The sequence below is a fragment of the Aquarana catesbeiana genome, linkage group LG03 (assembly GCF_042186555.1).
Source record: "Aquarana catesbeiana isolate 2022-GZ linkage group LG03, ASM4218655v1, whole genome shotgun sequence".
Classification (NCBI taxonomy): domain Eukaryota; kingdom Metazoa; phylum Chordata; class Amphibia; order Anura; family Ranidae; genus Aquarana; species Aquarana catesbeiana.
This window is the reverse complement of record NC_133326.1, coordinates 512,853,903-512,877,483: the sequence shown is the minus strand read 5'-3', so window position 1 is coordinate 512,877,483 and position 23,581 is coordinate 512,853,903. Positions and strand designations below refer to the sequence as shown.

The window sequence follows — 23,581 nt, the reverse complement described above, 5'->3', positions numbered from 1 at the left end:
TGTTTTGATAAACATTTGCACAAACACCACAGGGTCTAAAAAAAAAAAAAAAAAAAAAAAAAAATCAGTAGCACCTTCTTATTCTACGGGTCCTATGCTTTCAGAAAATATATAGTTTTGGGGGGCTTTCACAAATTCTGAAAGCTGTAAAGGGAAAAATAAAAACCTTCAGAATGAGAAAAATTTGGATATTTACATTTTTGCGTACGTTTTATTTTCACCATTTTGCAAAAAGGTGCAGTGTAAAAATGTATTTTTGTAATTTATTAACTCCATACAGGTTAAGCTTTTTGTAAAATTAGCTGTGTTTTTAGCTGCTAATAATGGTTTCAGTGTATTTTTGCGAATATATTGGTTTGCGCAAATACCGCAGGTAAAAAAAAAAAAAAAAAAAAAAAAAAAACAAAAAAAACACAACAGTAGCACCTTTTTAATCTAGAGGTCATATGGTTTCAGAAAATATTGGTTTTGGGGGTCTTTCACAAATTCTGAAAATTGTATGGGATAAATAAAAACCTTCAGATTTTTTGAGAAATTTCGATATTTACACTTGTGTCTGTGTGAATATCACATTTCGCAAAAAGGTGCAATTTAAAAGTTACAAATATTTGTTATTTATTAACTCAATGCAGGTTAACATTTAGTAGGAATTTTGCAAAAATTTGCCGCATTTTTAGCTGCCAATAATGATTTTAGTGGATTTTTAGCATAAATATTGTTAACGTGGGACCTTAAAAATCAGTAGCATTTTTTAATTCTACTAGTCATGCGCTTTCATAAAATATATGGTTTGGGAGGTCTTTACAAACTCTGAAAGCTATAAGTGAAAAATAAAAAAGGAAATCGGTCTGGCCACCTGAGTGTACAAAATGGAGCACAAGGCCTGGCAGTGAAAGGGTTAAAGGAAAAATATACAAGAATTCCAAGGCCTTGTCAAATAATATTTCAGAGTAAATGGAACGTTGTCTTAACATACACTTACTATTAAAACTGGAAACAGATCACAAGAAAGAGAAAGAATACACAACACTGGTCTTTTAAAGTTTTTATTTTTATACATTTTTTTTTGTATTAAAAAGGAGAAAAGTAGAATTACCACAAATTACCATGACTAAAGCACAGCTATAAGCAAATCATAAACGCAATAAGAATGGATACTCTGAATAATATTAATGTTATAATACAAGCGCTCATTCAAGTATTTTACATTTTCTTTTTTTTTTTTTTTTGTTTGATTTTCTCTGTTCTCTTATGATTTGTTGGATTATAAACGGGCAAGATTATGTACTTAGCATTCCATGACACGGGGCAGCAGCTTGCATGAACAAGGTTAAACGGTGACCTTGTGGTGGTGTTGGTACTTCAAAGTTGGCAAAGGATCGTGGGGAAAGGATTTTTTTTCCTAGAAAAAAAGGTCTAACCAGATTCTTGGTTCCTGAAGCTAATGGAACGTCTAAATTCTGAAGGTTGTAAAAATTAAGAACCTAGTGAACCACCCTGGAGGCTGGAGCCTGAACTGGGGGCAAAAATAGTATAAGAGTTTGTAAGTACACATCGGCATTCTGAAAGGGTTCGATAAAGTATCTAGAGAGTCCATTTGCTGGCCTTTAGGTAGCTTGGATCTGGCAAAACCTCTTTAGGTAAGGTGCAACAAACTGGGACCATGCAATGTTTCCTTGAATTATCTAACGCCAAATTTAACTCTGCAGTAATGTGATGTAAACAAAAAAATTGACACTGTCAAATCCCAATATAAAAACAAAAAGTAGGCCAAGTAAGGCTCGTCAGCAGCTAACCATATGATATAATATATCTTTATATATTATGTAATATATGTTCCGTAGCACAAATATACATTTAAAAAAAAAAAAAAAAAACATTTTGGGCTGTGATTTTACCATTTCCACTGCATAAATGATCAAATAAGGAGAAGGAGCATTGAGAGCTTATCTTAAAGCACCATTACAAAGACTTGTAGAGGATTCTGAAACTTTCAGACCCTCCTCCCCGTCTCTCTATTCTCCAGTGAGACAGGACCACACTTATGAAAAGTAGGACAAAACAGCTGCTGGCTCCTAGACACCAGCAATGGTGAACAAATGCAGGACAGATAAAGGGAATCACTAGCTTCTGTGTTTGAACAGCAAAAAATGATGTTGTCCTTAAGGATCCAGCCCTAAATAAATTGTACACAATGCAGCCACGCTGCATACTAAGTGAACTAATGTGCAGGACTAGTACTCATCTACCGCAGGAATAAAAGCAATAAACCAGTATTACTACCAAGGGCAAAGTGAATACAGTAATTCTGCATATTCAAGGTGTACCTGTTGTCTTTAAATGCAAAGCAAAAAGGCAAGGTACTGCGCACCAGAAGTTCCAAACCTGTGTTCATTGGCAAAATGACCCCATCATAGACCGAAAACTAATAGTGAATATTGTAGATTAACGTACAGGGCTGAGGACCCTTTTTCTTTAATGGAAATAAAATTACCCGATTTCCAAAAACTAGAGGGTTGCATCCCAGTTACCCTGACTTTAGGGTATCCAGACCCCATCCCCCCCCCCACCTCTCCCCTGTGCTGCAGTGCAAGTTCACAGAATACAAAACATCAGATGCCTTGCCAACTCAACAAATAAAGGTTTTGCACCTTTTTGCCACAATTATGTTTGTCTGAGTTTAAGATAGAAAGAACCCCATACAATTTAAACCACCACTACTTTTCATTTTGCCAATGGTTCCAGAGCCCTGCAGACAATATTGTGGCAGTGATATGGTTAAACAGTTAAAACGGTGTATTGTTTCCTATGCCCCCCCGGCGGTAAAAATATCCAATGCAGCCCAGGATCGCATTGACCAGCTTTTACTTGCCAACGTTTGATAAAATGAAGCCCTGTTATCACGCCCAAAAGTGACACAGCAGATGAATAAAAACCAACTCTCGGCACAGTATATACCCAATCAACTTAATTCTATACATCCCTTGGAGGAGGGGAAAACAGTCTCACTCTGCAATCAGTGGCAAATTCTACTGTATGCACCCAGTAATTACACCCTGGGGTTTAGCCAAGCTTGAAAGGTCTCTCTGTTAAATTAAGCGGCAGTGATGGAAAACAAAAACAAAAATTTAAACTGCTCACTTGTTGCCATGCAACATCCCCCTTTCTGCAATCTCCGCTTTCCACCGGCCACAAATTCTCCCGCAAAACAGCAGCTCTCTGTGAGTATCAAGGTTACAATAAGGCAACATTTTGTACTCTGCTTTATCATCGCTTAGTATAATTTGAGAGAGAGAAAGGCAGTTTTTTTTTTTTCCAAAGTTTTTTTTTTTTCGTTTTCATATGTAGCTGTCTGCTATTAAGTTTTTTCTGTAGTTCTCTTTCACAGTCTGAAGTAACAATAAAACAAATAAAAATATATATATATATCTTTAAAAAGAAAAAAAAAGAAAAAAAAAAAAAAGATGCAGGCTGTGGTGAAAGCAGTGGGCTGTTTGCCACGGGGGGTTTAAAAGGTTTTGCTGTAGTACACAGAAGCCACAAGAAAGCAGCAGCACCTCTAAGTGGCCAATTTTTAGATCCTCGGTTGTATCCAGGGGATGAATCCATCTAAAGACCACAGGCGAAGAGGGCGGAGTCTAGAATGAAGTACAAGCAGCTCCGACGCAGATAGGAGTAGTGATGTTTCATCCTCTGGAGCATGTAACAGCAAACCTCTGCTTTGTCCGTTCAGCAGTTAGAGCAGAGATGAGTCCTGCACTTGTTCGGCCAACCCAGTGTAGAGGAAGGGCAGCAATTCAATAATTTAAAAGAAAAAAAAGGAGAAAAAAAATCTGCCTCCCAACTCCTCCAGCCCTTTCCTCCAGGTTCCTGCTAGAAGGGAGAAAAAAAAATAAATTTCATACCCCTAAAGCAAACTAAGATTCTCTTCCGTTGTGGGATGAGCATCTGCCACCTTGGCAGGTAAGCCGTGGGAACAGTCCAATGTCTCCAGAATAAGGAGTCTGTTTAAAGCAGAATAATTTTCCTTCAGCAGTAGAGGGGAATCCATATCAAGTTTGAACCATCAAATCCCTCCACACTTTAGGAAATTTCCCTAATGTTCCCTCCCCAAAACCCTCCATAGCGCCAAATAGATCCATGCTACTTCTCCCCACCCAGTGTCTGGGAAATCGGGATGGCAGTCGAGGGTTGGCTTTGGCCTTTGACATCCTCCTTTGCTGGGTTGTGGGACGTCGATTGGGACTGATGACTAGATCCTTTGCTTGAAGATTGTGAAGGATACCTTCTTCTGCCTTCTGACAAGGAGGGGCGCCTTCGGGATCCTCCATCCTCTCCAATCGGGGGCTGGAAGAGAGGAGACTATATACTTAGCAAAAAAATACCAGCTATACATGCAGTGTAAAAAGCGAAATGGTTGGCTGTGCTTTCTTGCCATGCTGGAAAGTTAAACTCCTTTTATCAGGGCCATTTCTGAATGGCCGTCTTGTTTATGTGGGATTCCCTTTTGGTTTCCTCTAAAAAAAAAAAAAACCACCATCTTATGTCGAGACCATTCAAGGAAAAAGTGAGACTCTTCAAGCCCCAGCTCCTAACCAACTTCTACTCCCCTCTGCCCAAAAGCACAACGTATTTAGGGGTGAAAAAGCAACAGCCAGTCCTGGCTATTTCATCAAGTCCAGGGCTGAGGAGAATTATGGGATTATGAGGTACGCCCAAGGTCATCTGGTTTATCAGGTTATCTGATTTTTAACACTTTTGTTTAAATTGACTCGCAGTCATAAACTGGAGGCAGATTTTTTTTTTTTTCATTTTGGATAACATAAAGGAGGGTTATAACTCCTGTTTTTTTTTTTTTTGTCATGTGTGTCCCATTGGGGAGATTTTCTCTTCATTTCATGTCCCACAGCCAAAAGAAGTGAGAAAATCCCTCCAAAGTCCCTGATTGTCACCAGTAGTGTCCCCCTTTGGAAGATTTCCTCTCAATCTAAAGAGTGAAGCTCCCAGACAGAACAGACAGCAATAAAAACCTGACAAATGTTCTAATTCACCTCCACTCTATCCAAACCTGAAAAAAAAAAAAATTTACCTAGTTATACATTTGGGTGGTTTGCACTGCTTTTTGGACTGAGTTATTTTGTCATAAGAAAAATTGGGACGTTAATGTCATCATGTACATTAGAGAAAACAAGGTACACCTGAGCCTGCAAATAGTGTGACAATAGTCTGACCTACTACAAGTCATAAAAAAAAAAAAAAAAAAAAAAAAAAAAAACTGTTCTCATATACTCACATCCACTCGGAAATCCTCTAGCCGACGGAACTTGCCAAGGTAATCCTGCAACTTTGGATCAATATCCAGGGTTTTGGCTTTGGAGTATTTCAGAAAGGCCCAGAATTTCTCAAGCCCGTATAGTTGACCTTGAATGAACAAAAGTTGAAAATTAGCAATGCTGCAGTTCTACACAAGTGAAAGGCAAATCAGCTATTGAAGTCCAACACATGGCTGGCTGGAAGCGAGACCTCCACCCTTGTCCTCATAACATGCTCTTCTCATTTTATTCACGGGAACACCCTGCTGCATATGCTTGTCCTGCTTATCTGAAAATACACCTCAATTACCTGCACTATTAATGGGCAAGATCAGGAGAGTCCCCACCTTTTAGTAATCAATGGATTTACCTAGGTCACACCCCTATGGTCTAACAAGCTTCTCCCTGAGGTCTGTAAATTACAGGGCTTTCAGAGGGGAATAGAACTGGGACAGGGTGGAAATCCTATGTCAACAGTTGTCTCAAATTCTTTCAGTGACATGTGCTGATTTTAAAACTAGCTCAGAAATGGTTTCTAGCATTGCTTGCAGTTACAACAAGCAAAATTCTCCCCAATTCTATCCTCCCTTCTGCTCTGTTGATGCTCTGATTTGAGCGGTCAATACTAAAGGTCTCATTTCTGAGTTAAATACACACAAGTGTTGGATACATTTCTCCTTAATTTTACACTGCTGAGCAGAAGATGGGAAACCGACCTGGGGATCATTTCAAATGATATATGGGATATTTTGCAATCTGCACAGGTTACATCTATAATCCTCACGCCAATTAATGCTTCTATCCTTCAGAGTATGTTATACCCACAAGGACTGGTTTGCGAGATGACCTCCAGTGCAGTGCATCATCAAGGGAATCGCATACACCTTCTTTGGGTGATGCCCCAAAATCAATACCAGGAAGGAGTGATTAAAAACTCTTAATTGTATTGATCTAGTGATGGACCCACTAAGCTGATGCTTCCCTTATGGATAAAATGGATATTAGCTACCCCTAACACTGTAGAGGATTGGATACCTAAAGCAAATAGACATCTTTCACTCACAAAACACACTTCTTTTTGAACACAATGCTATATTTGACTCCATCTGGCTAACCTTATATTGGTGTTGTCTGATTCTACTACTATTGTACTTTCCTCTATTATGTGAGTACAGCATTCTGTTTTTTTTTTTTTTTTTTTTTTACAAATGTAGGCCCCCAGGGTTATGAACTGTATGTCTTCTCTTCTACATCCCTGTCTTATGTGATGGACACACACAGATCGATCTATCTTCTAGAAAGATTACAAAAAAAAAAAAAAAAAATACTTATAAAGATAAGATGGGTATGTGTAAAACTATAGGTAGAAAAGCCCTCAATTGTTAATTATAATAAGCCTCACCAGTTTCATAGTCCCTCCTGGTTTCTTCCTGGAAGTCCCGGAAAATGTCCACTCTGAACTTTTTCTCCAGACCATAGCTGTAGTATCGGAAAAGGCACTCCAAACCATACCTGATGAGAAATGCCCATCGTTAAATCAAAAAGAGGCCGACAGAATTTCATGCAGCAAGATGTGACAGTGCAACAGAAGATCAATGTAAAAGCAATAGTAACTAAGAGTCCTGCAGTGTTATCTTTCAACAGACAGAACAATTCTGGGCAATTAACTGAACATACACATGCTTTGGCACAGTCATGCAATTGGTCACCTACCTGTATCCTTCCTTTCCATCCTCTACGGCAAGTTGACGAAACTCCTCATACATCTTCTTATTGAAATGATCTCGTAGGAAGAAGGACCAGAAGCGAAAAAGCGTGTTCATTTCCTGGGACTGGCCAATGCCTAGCCGTTTCCGCTCTAAGGAACGAACAAAGCAGTGAGATGTCTGCAAGTGAGGGCCTTGTAAATTAAACCTGAACATTTAGCAGTGGCAAGTTCTCACCATTAAGGCAACGTCGACGGTATTTGTGGTAAACATGTTGTGTGAATCCATTCTCCTTCAGCAGTTCGTGGGAAGGATGCTGGAACTTTGGCAGAGACTGAGGTGTACATCCAAAACTGCTCAAGGCTGGAGCCCCCTCAGAAGGGCTAGCATTGGAGCTGTAATAGAAAAACAGATAATTTTCACAGCTGTACTTCCAACAGTCCCTATAGATCATAAGGCCATTATCCTAGACCCACTACTATTGGAATTCAACCTTATGCCTTGTGATTTAGTGGCTATCAAATTCTTCCTAGCCAACTGTGAGCACTTTGGCTCACCTTCAGCAAATGGGTGTCAGGTAAACTCGACATATATTTCAAGTTCCATAAATAATTTATTGTAGTTTCAGAGTAACAGTTACAATAAATAGGGGCAACAATAGTAAGAATATAATATACAGACATATGAAAGTGAAGTGGAATAGAGTCCCATAATAAAACATACCTACATAAAATCTGACATGAACAAAGGAAACCATGGAGGGAGAAAAAAAAAAAAAAAAAAAAAAAAAAAAAGGATGTGTCTTATCACATATCTGAGTCCCAGGCATCCTAAAAACTGAAGGACCTTGTCCTCAGCAGTAATAGAGACAGCTCTACCAAGGTTGAATAAAATTCAGTCGCCCAACTGACACATATATAGTTGCTTTTTTCGTGACATAGATAATGCCCAAGCAACAGCACAGGGTGTTTTTATGCAGTCCTATGAAGCCCATGATTAACTTACTGTACAGAAATGGACCCTATCCCGCCATAGGGGCAGAGGTTCTGAAGATGTCCTGTAAAATTTTTCACCTATGCAATAGAAAATTGAAAGTCTCTGCTCTTGCCTCCTCTCCGTACGCCCCCTTGTGGTTTAATGGTGGGTTGCAGGAGCTTGCCCAGCTAACCGACATGCAGTGTTGGGCTTGTGCTGGGCTTAAATATGCTCACCAGTTACTTCTGGGATCTTTAAATCGTTTGCAACCCTGAGGGCTGCACTTTTCTCCTATCTACAATTAGGGCATGCGGTGGCAGCGCAGTTTGGCCTGCATGGTGTCCAACTTCAGCCCTCGTCATTGGAAAAATTGCTGTACGATACCGATCATTCTAAATTGGTCACTAGGTACTGTTCTGTTGCTATCCTTGCACAATACTCGTATGATCAAGGTTAAAATTCAATGGCAATCTGACATACCTACATTGCAAGACAAGAATTGGGAAGAAATATTAAGCGCTCAATTAACGGGGGGTGGGGGGGTGTTATAGCGGCAGGAGATAAGGTAATCTAAATTAACTACTTACATCAAATTTATTTTACCCCGGTTCATATATGCAAGATGGGCAGGTTGGAGTCCCCTGAATGTTATAAGTGCCACACTGGTATGGGAAATCTTTTCCATATGATCTGGGAATGCTCCAAAATACATCAGTTCTGGTCCAGTGTTACTTCCTTCATGGAAACTAAACTGGCCTTGCCCAATATATGTACCCCTGCCAGGTGTCTTCTGGGTGACAGATGAGGAAGACTTGGGTGCCTCTTAGAAAGTATTAGTGTGTTTTTTTAGATTTCTGTGCTAAAAAAGGCTATTGCTCTTTGTTGGAAGTAACTGGATCCCCCTGCCTTATAAATGTGGCTTGACTTAGTTAATCATGCCCTGCCTATGTATAAAATGACTTCTACTGCTAGGGGATGCCCAAGAAAATGCGATAGAATATGGTCTGAGTGGACCGCTAAGGTCTCGGAAGAGATCGAAACCCACTAGAAGTAGGGGGATATGATTATCTGAGGTTATGAAAAAAAGGTATTCTATTTAGGGTTGCACCTATACTAAGCATCGTGCAAATGCCCCGATACCTTCGATCTCTGTACTTTCATCTGTTAGCGGGAATTGCCTGCTAACAGTTAAAATGTAAAGAAAAAAATGCTGGCAATTATTGGTTATTAAGGAACGAGGCCGCCGCATCCTTAACCAATCACATGTCCTTGGGATTTCCCTCCCTGCCTGCCTCCTCCCGCCATCTGCTATCAGGCTCTGGGCCACATGTCCGTGTAAACTGCCTGCATTAGGTGAGCAAGCCCAGCTCCCCCCATCCCACTGTCCTCTCCCTCCTGCCGGGTGCAGCTCTCACATTTAGCTCTGCTCATTGCAGCTCCGCTATTTGTCAGTCAGGCCAGGAGCAGGAGTGAGTCCCGTGTGGCCCCTGCACAGATCTGTCCTTCGCTTGGCAGCTGCACATAGCAAAGCTTCTCTGTGCCCTTGCTTCACTTTTACCCCCTTCCTGCCCAGGCCAATTTTCAGCACTGTCACACTTTGAATGACAATTGCGCGGTCATGCAACACTGTACCCAAACTAAATTTTTATCATTTTTTTTCACACAAATAGTTTTCTTTTGGTGGTATTTAAGTACCCCTTGTTTTTTTATTTTTTGCTAAATAAACTATGGAATAAAATGTTGTAAACCGGTAATCTTTCTCCTTCACTGATGTGCGCTGATGAGGCTGCATTGATGGGCACCGATAGGCGACAGCTCCTAGAGCTTAGCTCTAGTAAGCACTTGCATAGAGCATTGCAATGTTTTAATAGTTTGAAGTCATCATGGAAACTGCTTCTTTACTAAACCACCCTCCATTTGCAGGCCTATCAAGCATATTTGTGAAATACTCAGTTTAAGAATCAGGAACACCATTACTATAGTTTGGAAGGAGCAACTGTACTAACTATGCAATGTTAGTACAGCGATCTCCCCACTGAGCTATTGTGTTATTACAGGGAGCCATTGGCTGCGAGTGCTGATAGGATGCCATTCGGCAGATATTTTTCTGGCATGCTCGTTCTACAGAAGCCTAACGGTCGACCAGCTTGTGTCGGACAGGCTGCTGTACACATGGGCCAAATGTTGGTCAGTTTCTGTTGAACCAGCCAATGCCGCCCGATATTTGGCCTGTGTGTACCAGGCTTAAGCTTTGCGTTAGCAGTATTTTATCTATTGCTAGCTTACCTCACAGAGGAAGTTCGAGGTCGATGTTCCCTGGAGTCCATCACCCACCCCACGTGGCACTCCATGGGTGGATTAGAACTGTGGCGCGTTTTCCTTTTTCTTGGTGTCTGCCAAAGATTTTTTTTTAAAAAAGTAATTGAAATGTATTCATAGGATAATATGCATTAAAGTGAACTTCACTATGCCTAAAAAAGTGCCAAAAGGTAACAGTACATGGTCCCATTTTATACATCGTGACTTTCTGGTAAGTAGGGCAGTGTTTACTCAGTGATCAGGGTGGGTTTCTTTTCTATAAAAGCAAAGCTTGAAAAGATTTAAAAGGCCAAGTTCACTGTTAGGAGCCTGTTACATCCAATATTTACTTCTCCCCACACCCGCTGTTCCAATTTGAAACCGAGTGGCAGTGCGAGGCTCCACCTAAACAGCTGCGTCATTTACAGCTTCCTGCAAATTATTGATCTACAAGTACCATTGGCTGCCACAGCAGCATATGGCTTGCAGTTCTAAACCTGAGGGCGATAGTTAGCGCTCTCTTCGTTCATTGATCCTTCCTGCAATTCAGTGACTGACAGTCTGCAGGATCCTGGAATCACACCCACGATCTGCTGATTGCGGGTGCAAGGCTTTACAGACTCCTAAGAAAAAAAATAAATCCACATTTTTTTACCTGCAAAAATATGAGCATTTTTTAAAATTTTTTAAAAGGTTAACTTATCCTTTAGGGGCCCGTACACAAAGGCATTATAACCACAATTATTGCTCTTTTAGTAGGTTGAGATTGCACCCCATACCTTTCAGCAACTTTATACGTACACCCAATTAATTTGGTAAATGGTTATGCGAATACTTTTGCTCCATTACCTTTGCATCGATCGATCGTCCCTCCTTCACTACAGGGTAAAACCGAGGCGTGAACGCAGGATCTTTCAACCGGGGGGTGCGTGGGGTACGTGGCGTTCGGGCATTGCGGTAATTTGGTGATTCTGGGACTGTGGTCGGTAAGGAGCGGGCGATGGAAGGTTCAGGAACACCAAAGAGCTTGTTCGCCAAGGCATCTGTTGGAACTATGAGTCAGGAGATATTAGAAGGTTTTTCATTCATCAGATGGCCACACATCAGTATTTAACTAGGGAAACATTACTAAGGGCATTTTAAGTATTTTAGGAAAGCATTGCATGGCACTATTACCTTGCTGAAATTTTGGGGGTCCTGGAGGAACTTCTTGGTTGGGATCAACCGGAGGTTCTGGCGTTAAGGTGTCAAACTGCTCTCGGCTGATCATGTTGACCTTTTTAAAGTTCTCCACCTCTTGCTGAAATGGGAAAAAAAAAAAAAAAAATGAATGTGAAAATGGCAGTCAGGCTGTGTATATAAACGACATTTATAAATAAGGTTGTGTCTTTCTTTCACCATTTTTATTAAGAGTTTAAGGAAAAAGGATGTACATACACCACGAAAAAGGTGTGTCTGATAAAGCATTAGTATAGAAACTCAACCAACTAAGCAAAACAGGGAGAATGGTATGTGGGTCTGGTCTTTGTAGGGGTCAGAATTCAAGCAGGGTAAACAGGACTTGTTAAAAATTGACCTCACTCTTCCTGGGGCTGGCACCAAGTCTGCCAAAGTGCACGTATTGTTACAGTCTGATCACCAAACTCATGCTTCCTGTCGTGTGAAAAGGACGCGGACGTCTGATCATCTTTACACAAGGCATTGTGCCCAAGCAATTAAAGGCGGCACTGCACTCCTTGCAGAGACAGCATCATGGCCCCAGAGTAAGAGGTTGCTTCAAACCCATCAGCAAACCAATCAAGATCCAACCAAAAATTAAACAGATGAGATTATAAAAGTCCCTGTCAAGACACTCATGTTCAAAGCAATGAACCCCGGGAAAGACTTGAAAAATCTCTATATACATATTCTACCCCAGACCATGCCTATGCACAGAACATGTTCTGCCCTTCAACTGCCTGTGACTTGACAAAGTGGGTCCTGGCCATTCTATGCAGATGCATAGTGCGCGCGTACACACACACACACACACACACACTGGTTAGTACTGTAAAGCATTGGTGTAAATGACTCAAAAGGTAAAGAAATATATCCACCACATCGATCTCAGGGAGAACCAGTCTTTGGTCAGCCTTGGACTAAAACCTGCCTTTTTACAGAATGCTATCCTAGGTCTATATAGGAAGGGTTATTTTTAAAATTTCCCAAAGGAGAAAAAAAAAAAGCCATTTGGACCATACTTGAGCAAGAAACTAACAGGAACAAAAATATGCTAACTTTTAAAAACAAAATGCTTTACACTGGTAGAGTCTAGTGTGGCATCCATATCATTCAAGCGGCCCTGACGCTACTTTCTTAAAGTCTCAGTCCAACCATTCTGTGTGCCCGGTTTCAGCTTTTGGACTTCGAGGGGTCTTCTGGCTTTGACACAATACTGGAAAGCACAAAATTTTTTTTGCATGGCAGATCTCCTAAAAGGGGATGAATGAGAATCGTACCCACAAAGTTCTTCAAGGTTTTAAGAGGGCATCTCTGCAAAATAAAAGAATTGCCCCTCTCCTAGCTCCTGCGCAACCAATCTCTGCTGTCCTCAAGTGCTAGCCTGGCTGAAGGCAGCTGTGGATCAGTAGTGTGAGGGGTATACATTAACCCTTAAGTACTTTCTTTTTAAACCAACCTAAGAGTCTCTTTCAACAATGCCTATGCAGCACAGCTCTCCATTTAGGCATAAAAAGGCAAAGGCCCACAATTCTTAATCATCTTTCACATCCCAGGAGAACAAATCAAGAATACAAAAAAGAAACCTATTTTAACAGATAATGTAAACATCATCAACAAACTACCGACCTGCTCAGGACAGAAGCAACAAGAGTTCTGTTGCCATGACCAATCCCACTAGCCTATAAAACTTAAAGTGTTAATGGTTCAATGATGAGACTTCTCTGTAGAAGAGTACCATCTGCAGTAATTCTTCTGTGGTATATATAGAGGTCAGGGTGCACAATGAGCCTCTCCACAGTTGGTTAGCATCTCATGTCCAGTATAGTCCCACCCCCAGTGTCCAGGCCTAGAATGTGCCCATAGAGGAGGAGGGCTCAGTGTGCAGAGTGGGGCCTGGAACCTGCTGTGACATGAGGGCAGCTGACCAGCAAGCACACATTGACCCAAAAAGAGCACAATCCAGTCACATGCCGAGTACAGTTCTTTGGGAGAACCAAAAGACAGATGAGCCTTGTTAACCTTCCTTACAATAAATTAAAAAAAATAAATAAATAAATATTGGTCAAGAATTAAAATTTGCTTTTTTTTTTTGGAACAGCCAGAGTCAACATGAGATAAATAACCCACAGTTACTGCAAATCCTGGTATGTCTTGCAGCCAGAAGGTACGCCCAACAGACTTATTTTTCTTGAAACTTCTAAAGCATGTGCGGGGACCTTAATTTAAAAAAAAAAAAAAAAAAAAATGCAGTTTGTGTCTTTACAGCATACAGGGTTCCCTCCACAAATATGGTACCTCTCAGGATTTACCTAATCTTGGAACAGCATTTACAGCAGGGATCAGTAACCCATCGATTGTGGGCAGGTGACCGGTAGATCGCACCCCTTTCATTACAACCCCCAGGACCTGAATAGGAGCATGGGTGGCATTTAGTGGAACGGATTCCCTGTATTTTTCTCCTGCTGCAGCTAAAATCTGGCTTTTCGTCGTCTCCCTACCATCAGCATTCAGCTGCTGGAGGAAAATACAGGGGAATAGGTTCCAGTAATTGCCACCCCCACTGCCTCTCCTGTCCAAGTTCCCCTTCCCAGGACCCCCTTGCAGTGCTGCCGGCTTCCCCTTGTCTCCTGGCAGCTGCTGCGGGGATTGTTTGAGAATGAAGAGTAAGAAAATTTACCGGCCCCTTCCTTTTCTGAGTGAACACCGTGTAAACTGTTCACTATATTTCAGTTTGTGAATGAACAAGGAGACAATTGCAGAGCAATTCTTCATTCTGTGCAGTTGAGGCAACACAGATGGGGGACTGTGTCCTCAATCACTTTGTCTCAAAAGGTGAGACATCGGGGTGTATAAAAAAAAAAAAAAAAAAAAAAAAAAAAAAAAAAAAAAAAACACTGACACCGTCCACTGCTCTGACTGACACTGTCCACTTTTAAGGTAGGTTTAAGGTATAGTTTAAGGTAGGCCAAGTTTATATTTTTATTTGTTGTATTATATTTTGCCAAGTTTTCCTTACCATTTACTTAGGCGTGGCTAGTGAAATGAAGTGAATTAAAAGGGCACCGAACCCCAGTGCTCTTTGATCTTTCATGATATTCAGTTAGATCTCCACCTCTCAAAAGGTAGCCTACCCTGATTTACAGAACTCAGGACACCACCTACTGGAGAAATATGGTATTGCAAAGAAACCACTGCATTTTTATGGTCCTGCTTGATCCAGAGGGTTCTGAACAGAGGGATAAAGATCTCTCGGTTTCAAAAAGCTAGGTTCCTACAGAGGAAGTTCCACACAAAGGGAAAAAAAAAAAAAAAAAAACCCACACTATTTCCAAATAAGATTTTAACCACTTTAGCCGCGGAAGGATTTATCTATCCCCTTAATGACCGGCCATTTTTAGCGATACAGCATTGCGTCGCTTTAACTGACAATTGTGCGGTCCTGCAACGTTGTACCTAAACAAAATTTATGTCCTTTTTTCCCCACAAATAGGTTTCTTTTCGTGGTATCTGATCACCTCTGCGGGTTTTATTTTTTGCGCTATAAGCAAAAAAAAAACAAAAAACACAACAATGGGGGGGTGGGGGGGTGTAGAATATAAATATATAAAAAATATATATATTTTACTTTTTGCTATAATGTCCACCAAAAAAAAAAAAAAAATGAAAAAAAATTGTAAAAACACATTTCTTCATCAAGTTTAGGCCAATATGTAGTATTCTACATATTTTTGCTAAAAAAAAAATCGTATATTGGTTTGCGTAAAAGTTATGGCGTCTACAAAATAGGGGAAATTTGTGGGGGTTTTTTTGTTTACTAGTAATCGCAGTGATCTGCGATTTTTAACAGGACATTGCGGTGGACAGATTGGACACTTTTTTGGGACCAGTGACATTTATAGAGCGATCGGTGCTATAAAAATAAAAAGGCACAGATTACTGTATAAATGACACTGGCAGGAAAGGGGTTAACACTAGGGGGCGATCAAGGTGTTAAGTGTTCCCTAGGAAGGGATTTCTAACCGTGGGGGGAGTGGACTGACTGGGAGAAGAGAGATATCGCTGTTCCTGATCACTAGGAACAGGCGATCTCTCTCTCTAACTCCTGACAGAATGGGGATCTGTTGGTTTACATTGACAGGTTCCCGTTCTGCCTGTCTGTGGAGCAATCGCAGGTGGCCGGCAGACATTGCGGCCACACGCATCGGCGCCATGTGCGTGCCTGCTGTATCCATTACACGAACCGACGTACCAGTACAACGATTCGCGCAATAGAGCCGACCTGCCACCGTATATCAGCGGTGGCTGGTCGGCAAGTGGTTCAAAAGGTGATGAGTTTATTTTGGCCTCTGTGGTTATTTCAACCCTGAATGAAACACGTTACTATAAATGAACCATTGTTACCCTGCTCACCTTAATCTGGGAATACTCTGGCTCAAACGTCTCAGTCCACAAATCCTTCTCATAGTAGTACAGGCCATCGTTAATCACTTTGGCCCACTCAGAGCTCATCTTGGCCCGGGACGTGTGGTTTCCTGTGCGATCTCCTCCAGGGTGCTTGCGCAGGGAAGGTGGGGTTTGCGTGACAATCAGGATTTTATTCACATCACGGTCGTCGATCTCAAAGTCAGAGTCCTCATCTGACCAGTCTGTGAAGGTGTTCTTGCGGCCATCTATCTGCTCCATCTCCTCATCAAACATGAAGTCCAGCTCCTCTGGCTCGTCCTGGTCCTTTGAAGGTTTCTGAGGTGTCACTGCAGGGGTCACTGTCTGCTGTGGGGACTTCACATCTTCTGGCTTCTAGGTTAATGCAAAAAAAGAGGAATTACTACACACACCAACCATCCTAGATCTAGAAAAAGGGAAGCGGGGGCCACCGGAAGAACACAGTCATTCATCCATACCAGGAGTTGACAATCCTTCATGTAAGCTGAGGTACTTATAAAAATTACCAAGGCACAGCTATACACAACACAAAAAAACAAAAACAAAATAAAGTTACCACAACCGAAGCCAAGAAAGGAATTTTGAAAACAAACACACGTTCTGTCAATTTTCTAGTTTGAGCACATTTTGTTGTAGTTTATATAGACATTCAGGAGATTGTTGCCTGCTAGCAACACCATAGGGCTACTAGATAACATTTATCACAATAAGTGCCAAAATAGCCATTTTTAAACATGGCTAGAGTTCAGATTTAAATGCACTACAGTGAAGACTTGAAATTTAGATCACACGAATTGTCCTTTTGCAACAGCTCCAAAAGGAAATGATAAAAAGGACATCTTCCTACACTATTTAATACAGGATCAAATAAAAAGTTCTGTCAATAATGAATGAGTAATCATTAAAACCCAATAGTAGCTTATGCCAAAGCATATCAAAACACGGGTTCTCAAAATAGTACGTTTCTTACTTTTTTTTTCCCCCCTTTCTGTAAATCAGCCCCAGCAGAAAACTGCTGTGCTTGTCAGTATGCCACAGATTAAAACTGCTGCAGGCTGTGGGTGAGCAGTGGTCTAATACCCTCTCTGCAAAGTCAGACCTACAGACCTCCAAATAGCAATGCTGAAGGGGACCACTGCTCAAACAGAGTGCAATGGCCTTTCTCTACAGCATACTGAAATGCATTGTTATGGCGGCGCTGTGTAAACAGGTAACCTGTGTAAAATTTTAGAGGAGGTTGTGGGCTAGAATTATTGCTCACGCTCTAACGTTCGCAGTGATACCTCATGTGCGACTTGAACATCATTTACACATGTGGGCGCGACGTACGTATGCGTTCTCTTCTGTGTGCGAGCACGCTGGGACAGGGGCGCTTTCATATTTTTTTTTTTTTTTTACACTTTCCCCTTTAAAAAAAAAAAAAAAAAAATCTGATCATTTTTATTCCTATTACAAGGAACGTAAACGTCCCTTGTAATAGGAATAGTGAGTGACAGGTCCCCTTTATGGAGAGATGTGGGGTCTATAAAGACCCCACATCTCTCCTCTAGGCAGGAAAGGCAGAGATAAAAAAAAAAAAAAAATGCACGATCTCAGGTTTTCTTGCCGAGTCCCCGACATGGTTTAATTCCGCTGGCCCGGATGTGACATAACATTACGCCCAGGCCTCCAAAAGTCATAGAGATTGCCGGGGACCATCTGTCCCTAGGATTTTTTTAGGAGACTCTTCTGGCGCTGGCGAATTCCTTCTCTGGGTCACCGATTGCACTGGAGAGCCCGGAGAAGCACCGGAGGGTGGCTGGAGGGGGGAGTCCCCTCCTGCCGCCTGTAAGAACGATCAAGCGGCTGAACTGCCATTATGATTGTTCCTATGGTGCACAGAATCACTGGCTGAAGAGAACGTTATCGGAATGATTCCTGTAGCTGCAGGCATCATTCAGATATCCCCACTGAAAGTCCAGGACGTCATATGACGTACCATGGGCGCAAGGTGGTTAAGTTGGATCCAGTACAATATAACAGTAAATTTTGCACATTGCCCGGTAATTTGCTTGCACTGGTCCACAATGTGTTGACTAGTTCTGGTCTAACCTTTGTCCTGGCTGGGGAAGGTCGTGGCCGCTTCTTGACTTCTATCCAGCTCTCAGAGTCTAGGTCCGGTAAACTTGCCGATAGCCCCTTTGGCATAGTCTTCAGGTTACTAACCTCCTCTGACTTTGAGGGCACAGGAGGGCTGGAGGATCTCGGTGATCCGGGTGCCGATTCTGCAAATAGGTATAGAAATGATTAAAGTTATATAGGTAATAAGTACTGTCCTCCCTTAGAATACACTTATTCATAACCTTGACACACTCACAAAAAGGTGGATTATTAAGAGGAGAAAAGCTTGGCAATTCAAACTGAGCATCTGATGAAAAACTGTATATGACAATGTGAAAACCACTGATCAAAACCATCACTAGATCCTGAGATATGGGAAGATTAAAGGTTATGCAAGCCTTGACTTTTCTGTTAAAAGAAAAGCTTAGCCTGCACCTTATGCTTTTCTACTGTTACATAGGTTGAAAAAGACATGTTTATCGAGTTTTGGTACAAAAGACTAAAATCAATAAAAAACCTTACAGAACCCAAAGCCCATAGCTGATCTAAAAGGGAAGCCAAGAAGCTTTTTGAGAGTATTATGCAATTTTCTCTACCCAGAAAAATTTCCTGCCTGCCCCCTAAAGCAGTCGGATATTCTCTGGATTAATAATCTAGTGTTATCTCTTACAAATACTAATAGCCAGTTATATTTTGTGCATTAAGAAATACTTCCAGCCTTTTTGATGCAATTTATTGGTTTTGATCTAGCTCTAGCGGAAGTCTATTAGAAGTGTAAACAACTCTAGCTGTAAAGAAACCTTTCCATATTCGGAGGTTAAAACTTTCTTCAGTTAATTTTGCAATGACCTAAAAGTGAACAGCTATGCACCAAGTTTACTTTACAGGCCATTTCTTTAGTGGCATATCCACTTGAACCGACTTTTTAAAAAATAATTAAATTCAGTTATTCCGTTTTACTGGTGACTAGCCCTTTGCATGCTATTTTGGGGCACACCATCCACTGTACTAGCGGTTGTTAAATCAAAATTACAAATACTGCCCTAACATCTTTCCTGGAACTGGTGTTTTTAATATGACAACCTCCCCACTTTTAGTCACTATTCAAGCACAACAATCACACAAAAGTCTACCTGTCTCCTTCTGAAATCCTTGTCTGGGTACGAACTCAGGACAGTTGATGAGTTGGGAAAAGTCAGTTTGAGAAGCATCAGCTGAAGGGCCTATGAGAGGCCAGAGAGCAGGTTGCTCTTTTCTACGAATTTTCTCATCAATGACTTCTACCACTTTACTGTCTTTTAATGCCTAGAGGTTAAAAGGGGAAAAAACATTTGTTAAATTCACATCTGAAAAAATACATTAACGAAAAGAAACACACACACACCAGATTACAAAGCCTTCATTTATGCAAAACAAAATAAGTTTAATGAAAAGCTTTACACAAACTGCTAAATGAACATTAAAGTGCATATGTTTACTGTCATACCTGTCAGCAGATTTGCAATTATGGCAAACTATTCTTGCGATACTCAAAGCATGCTAGTCAGGATATCACTTTGCTATTTCCTGCTTAACCATTTGCAGACTGGCTCACGCCGATATATTGCGGGTGCGTGCGCCTGCCGCGCTTCGTGAGTGTGATTGCAGGTCCCGTGGACTCTACGTTCGCGGGGATACCCGCGATCGTCTCACGGAGAGGAAGAACGGGGAAATGCTGATGTAAACAAGCATTTCCCCATTCTGCCTAGTGACAGGACACTGATCACAGCTCCCTGTCATCGGGAGCGGTGATCAGTGTTATGTCACACACAGCCCATTCCCCCACAGTTAGAACCACTCCCTAGGACACACTTAGCCCCTACAGCGCTCTCTAGTGGTAACCCCTTCACTGTCAGTCACATTTACACAGTAATCAATGCATTTTTATGCGCACTGATCAATGTATAAATGCTAATGGTCCCAAAATAGCACCAAAAGTGTCCGATCTGTCCGCCATAATGTCGCAGTCAGGATAAAAATCGATGATCGCTGCCATTACTAGTAAAAAAAAAATAAAAATGCCATAAAACTATCCCCTATTTTGTAGATGCTATAACTTTGGTTTGCGCAAAACACTTATTGCGATTTTTATATATTTTTTGGGGGGATATTTAGAGCAAAAAGTAAAAAATGCTTTTTTTTGTCAAAATTGTCGCTTTTTTGTTTATAGCACAAAAAATAACCGCAGAGGTGATCAAATAGCACCAAAAGAAAGCTCTATTTATGTAGAAAAAGGACGTTGGTTTTGTTTGGGAGCCACGTTGCACGACCATGCAATTGTCAGTTAAAGCGACGCAGTGCCGAATCGCAAAAAGTGCTCTAGTCTTTTGCCAGCCAAATGGTCCGGGGCTGAAGTGGTTAAAGTATACCTGAACCCCAAATTTTCATTTTGTATAGAGTAGGGAATGGTTAAAACCCGTCAAGAATATATGTTACACTGGGGAACCTACTGCCCGGAGAAAACAGAAAGAGAAAGTGAGAGGAAATCATCTTAACCACTTCCCTACCGTGCATAGTGATATGACGGCGGCAGGAACCCTTTGTCCCTCCGGGCCGCTGGCACCTGGCGTCTTACTTTCTGAGCCTCTAGGGGTGGGCCGGCACACCGTGTCACTGGGCATCCGATGCGCGTGCCCGTTGGCCGCAATGTCCGCCGGGCACCCGCGATGGCCCATGAACATAGCAGAACCGTGGATCTGGGTGTGTAAACACCCAGATCCACGCCCTGTCAGAGGAGAGGAGACCGATTGAGTGTTCCCAGTACATATGGGTACAGTGTTGCATGACCGCGCAATTGTCATTCAAAGTGCAACAGCGCTGAAAGCTGAAAATAAGTCTGGGCAGGAAGGGGGTGAAAATGCCCCGTATTGAAGTGGTTAAACAGTTTCATAGTTGGAAGATTTTCACTCTATTCAAGCTCTGGATTTTACCAGTTTTGATTATCCTTCACCTTCTGTGGCAGTGAGGATGGGCAGGATAAAAAGGGAAAGTTAAATTAAAATGTCCAGTCAAATTGAATCCAAGCTAAAACCTGCTGTTTAGGGCTCAGAATAGGGGTAGGAGCAGGTTTAAGTGTAGATCCTATTCGACTGGACTTCTACTTTAATTTCTGTTGTAGGGACAGAGGCCGAAAAATAAACCTGAGAGCTTCTATCCCCTTAACATTTAATAAAAGAATGTATGACACTTTAACTATCACTGCTTCCTGGGTCAGATTCTGGCTCACTGGACAGAGGTGCTATTGCAGATTCTGGCTGAGGGCAGAAGTGTGACATAGGAAGCTGCATTGCTGAACCTGGAAGATGAATTTCTTTATTAGAATCTGAGTGCCATCTATCTGGCTGTTTAGCGTGAAAAAAGTGCATTAACCACAAATTTTTTTTAATTTTTGTAAAATGCATAACCATATTAAACTACATATAAAGGGTTTTGCATTAACTATTGGTACAGTTGTGCTCATAAGTTTACATACCCGGGCAGAATTTATGATTTCTTGGTTATTTTTCAGAGAATATGAACGATAAAACAAAAACTTTTTTCACTCATGGTTAGTGTTTGGCTGAAATGATTTGTTATCAACCAACTGTGTTTACTCTTTAAATCATAATGGCGCACGCGCCTCCTACAGCGTTTTAAAGGGCCGACTTACAGCTACGATGGCTCGCCCAGGGAAGCCATTCTGCCACAGTATAAAACTGTGGCGGCCGGTCACCATCAGCTAACACTGGATCTAGGCTCCAGCCACCAGCAGTGCAGAAGATCCATAGGAGAATGTTCATCACAGGATTTACCCAAAATACACTGCGGCCTGAGTTTATTTCAGCACTGATTTATTAAAGATTACTGAAGCCTAGATGCCCGAGCACACCTTATAAATATGCTAACGTGCATCCATTAACTTCACTGTAAAAAGATGCATAATTTATAAAAATCACACTATAAAAAGAAAAAAAGTACACTCTTATTTAAAAAAACCCTGCTTTGTTTTATTAGAGGCTGACAAATGAACATAAATGAAAGCGTGTGTGTGTATGCTGTGCAGTAGAGCAGAGGCTCTCTCGGCTCTTTTTTCATTGACTCAGATGCAGCAGCGGGAGCCATTGAGGGAAAGGGAAGGAGCCAGGAGCGCTTGATCTGGATCCAGCACTGTGCACAAGAGCAGAGGCACAAGAGCGAGCATGCACAAGTGCCCCCATAGCTAACGGTTTGCTATGGGGGCACATGTGGGGGAGAAGCCAGGAGTGTCAGCAGGGGACCCAAGGAGGATCGGGGCTGCTTTGTGCAAAAACACTGCACGGAGCAGATAAGTATAACAAGTTTATTTTAATTTAAAAATTGAATATTTAATATCACTTTAAGCTTTAATCTACAGTTTGTGAATGGGAAGGGGATAACCCATTCAGCAGAATACCTTTGTTATCCCAGGAATATGGTAGCACTTGTAAAGGGGTATTCAATGTCTTCCCAATTACATTCGCCAAAGAAACCTTTTGAAAATACATTTTGTCACCATTAAAACTTCAAGTACAACCCACCTTAACTATCAACCCAACGTCAGTGGTGAGAGCCTGCACCCTATGAAAGGTGGCTATTAGCTCTATAGGAAGGAAACCTTCAGAATCCATTCTTCTACGCAGGTAAAAGTCTCTCTCCAGATTGTCCACACTGAAGTAATATTCTCTGCAGGGCAACGTGTGAAAATATTTAAAACATCACAAGAAGATCTTTAAAAGAATCAACTTTTACATCTGAAGCACAGGGATTACAAACCATTAAGCCCATCCAAAGCTGACAGCTCCAAGGCTTGCAAGCCATTAAACCTGGTTTATACCAAGTTTGAACTCTGGGCAAACGTATGCATAAATTGCTAATAAAGTGGCTGTTTATCTTTTCTATAAAAGTATTCATTGAGATGTTCATTCCAAGGGCTTGTGACAGACTTAATACACAATTTCATCTGAATAACCTAAGTAGGTTTGATCGCGGAAGTTTTTCACTGGTCAATGTCCATGATACTTAGTGGTATGAAGTATAAAACCTAAAGCACAGCACCTAACGTAGAATTGAGTAGCATATGTAATAGAATGCATACTGTGCAGAATGAGCAGGGCTGGATGTCACATACAGAACAGAGTATCTGATTGGCTCAGAGAATGTAACATACAGCACAGTCAGAAAGGTTACATATTGGCTAACATAACTTTAGCAAACATAACTCTGTTTGCAGTACACACCATGCTGTCATGTGAGGGAGTGTGTGGGTGGGGCTAAATCTCACACTTACTACAAATATTGCATGCTACCAGACAAGTGCCTGGACAATTTTAGTCCTAAACAGAAGAACACAGAACCGGTTAGATAATGAAAGTTATAATACAGGTTCCTTTTCAAGTCTTATGCTGAATTTTGCTAAGCTGAACTGCAAAAGACAAAACGTACTGTAAACAAGAAGCATGTAATATGATCAAACTGTTGCTGCCTTCTTTG

General features: G+C 41.3%; 1 protein-coding gene across 4 annotated transcripts in view; it reads right to left on the bottom strand.

The window, feature by feature from the left end:
* Nucleotides 1-1,030: 1,030 nt before the first annotated feature.
* The window catches only part of LARP1 (La ribonucleoprotein 1, translational regulator), a 90,263-nt gene continuing 67,712 nt past the window's right edge, over nt 1,031-23,581 (bottom strand). For all 4 annotated transcript variants that reach the window (XM_073621151.1, XM_073621152.1, XM_073621153.1 and 1 more), the window contains exons 8-19: nt 22,630-22,774; nt 19,189-19,360; nt 18,047-18,219; nt 15,923-16,309; nt 11,468-11,591; nt 11,141-11,343; nt 10,280-10,386; nt 7,256-7,413; nt 7,026-7,170; nt 6,715-6,824; nt 5,294-5,421; nt 1,031-4,347 (exon numbers count right to left, since the gene is read on the bottom strand). In XM_073621151.1, coding sequence (XP_073477252.1) covers nt 4,144-4,347; nt 5,294-5,421; nt 6,715-6,824; nt 7,026-7,170; nt 7,256-7,413; nt 10,280-10,386; nt 11,141-11,343; nt 11,468-11,591; nt 15,923-16,309; nt 18,047-18,219; nt 19,189-19,360; nt 22,630-22,774 — 2,056 coding nt within the window. In that variant the 3' untranslated portion in view covers nt 1,031-4,143. The remainder of the gene's footprint in view (nt 4,348-5,293; nt 5,422-6,714; nt 6,825-7,025; nt 7,171-7,255; nt 7,414-10,279; nt 10,387-11,140; nt 11,344-11,467; nt 11,592-15,922; nt 16,310-18,046; nt 18,220-19,188; nt 19,361-22,629; nt 22,775-23,581) is intronic.